General features: G+C 37.9%; 1 protein-coding gene across 1 annotated transcript in view; it reads left to right on the plus strand.

The window, feature by feature from the left end:
* The first annotated feature begins 1,689 nt into the window (after positions 1-1,689).
* ASB17 (ankyrin repeat and SOCS box containing 17) overlaps positions 1,690-2,144 on the plus strand; it is a 28,466-nt gene continuing 28,011 nt past the window's right edge. The window contains exon 1 of the mRNA XM_004699322.2: positions 1,690-2,090. Within this exon, the coding sequence (XP_004699379.1) occupies positions 1,690-2,090 (401 nt within the window). The remainder of the gene's footprint in view (positions 2,091-2,144) is intronic.

Raw genomic sequence — 2,144 nt, forward strand, 5'->3', positions numbered from 1 at the left:
TGGCGGCAACAGTGGGCTCAAGCATGGGGACAATTGTCAGGACAGCACAGGTCTGGGCAGTGTTTCATTCTGTTGGTCTTAGAGTGCCTGGGGGTCGGATCTGACTGCATTGTACTTAACAACAATCACAACAAAACTCTAGCCCCAATCTAAGAACAATGACTTCTTACGACAAGGCCTTGCTTGATGCTTGCCCTCATGAAAAGACCACTGAAGATACGGGTGCTATAGCAAAATGTGGCAAAGAAACTACCTGGCTGTCAAAAAGAATAATGTCTGGGACCTTGAAGGCTTATCTTAAAACAATCAGCTATCTAAATGATATATCAATTACCTCGACATGGCAGAAGCACAGCAGCCTGTGACCCAGGAATTGCAAATAATAAGATTCAAATCTGAAGCAGGGAATCGTTTCAAAGCTTAAACTGTGAGCATCTGTTTTGCAGACAGCTATGGACAACAATGGAAGACCAAAATCCATATGCCGGTTCCGCAGACGGGTTAAGCCTTTGGTGGCTCCCTTCTGATCTTTGTCTAGGGAGGTGTTATCAGACAGAGAACATTGTAAAGTCGATTATGGCAGATGTAGTTGGGTGAAAATGTAATATTTCATCATTTGACCTCCCCTTTGGCTCATTGTAAAGCTGTTTCAGTTTCAAAAAATTAAAGAGGGAATACATGTGGATTAAGTCTCTGGTGAAGTCTCTCTGACCTTTGGCCAAGGATGTGAACAGCTTTGCTATCATGCAGAGTGTCCTGGGAAGTGGATTACTGCAGATGCAGTTAGGTTAAAACCTAACACCATATCATTTGATCTCCCTTTTAACCCATTATAAATTGCTTCTAGTTTTTAATGTTTTCTGTTTTCTCTTCGAGTGAGGTTTTTCTCTGTTTTACTTTATTATTTTTGTCGCTGTGTTTTTGTATGTTTTCTGTATATGAAATCCAGGATAGATAAATCTATAGAGACAGTCACTGGATTAATAGTTTCTTGAAGGTATAACAGGGAGATTAGGAAGAAATGAGGATCTAATAACAATTAGTACAAGAAAAAAGATACTAATATAAAATGGATCAAAAGGGAGAATAAATAATGTGTTAAATTTTATAGTAACCACATTGGCATTAATTCACTTTTCAATGCACAGACCTTACAAATGGATATTTGGCTTTAATTACCATCCATAGCCTTCCATGTCAGAATTAAGCTCTAATATGGTTCCCTCTTCCAATCTTTGGATCACACAGGCTGACATGCTTCTTCCATGTAGACTTAGCTGACAATTTAGATGGCTGCTTGTTTTAATACAAACCTTTAAAACCCCAGATGCCAGTCTTTCTGATAGCCAGGCACCATCTGATTTTTTGCAACTCTTTGCTATAGAAGCTTGGGACGAATTCTTGAATAGTTAAAAGTGTTATATCTTAGCTCTCACCAATGCCATTTCTGTCCAATGTGCTTCTCTCAAATGTCACCAGTTACATATAATAATAACACAAGTTTCTGACCTATAGTGATGACAGTCTCCATTGTGATGTCATCCAGTATTTCATGAATGTTTTCTGGCTACAGTTTAAAGGCACTTCAGGTTTGTGGGGGTAAGCCTACTGCATTATCAAAATATGTGACCAAAAGATTACAGTATGACTTCATGTTACTTTATTTCTATATCACTGCCTTAAATAGCAATGAGTAAGCCTTCTAAATTATGCCGTAAGATTTCTTGTCCAAGAAGCAATATATTCTGCAATCTCATTGACAAAATTGTTAAAAGACCCTCCTTGCAGTTTCTGGGTCAGTGGGGATATCACTGTTATGAACCTAGGATTTACAGAACGCTGGCAAACATTCTGAGGTATGTCGACTTGGATGGGTTTGACATACTCCTCACAGATTATATTGCATTTGTGGAAAAGTCAGGATACCGTTTTGAACTAAATTTTAATCTGGAATTTACTGAAATATGTGTGAATACCATTCTGTACTGGGTTTTCGCCAGAAAAGGTAATCCTGAATTTGTTGAATTGCTTCTGAAGAAGACAAAGGACTATGTTCAAGACAGAAGTTGTAACCTGGCACTAATATGGAGGTAATCATTTCATTTTATGTTTTTCACCAAAAAAATTTTCTCTTTAGGAAATTA

This window comes from Echinops telfairi, unplaced genomic scaffold (genome assembly GCF_000313985.2).
Source record: "Echinops telfairi isolate 266 unplaced genomic scaffold, ASM31398v2 ScPeMD7_443;HRSCAF=831, whole genome shotgun sequence".
Classification (NCBI taxonomy): domain Eukaryota; kingdom Metazoa; phylum Chordata; class Mammalia; order Afrosoricida; family Tenrecidae; genus Echinops; species Echinops telfairi.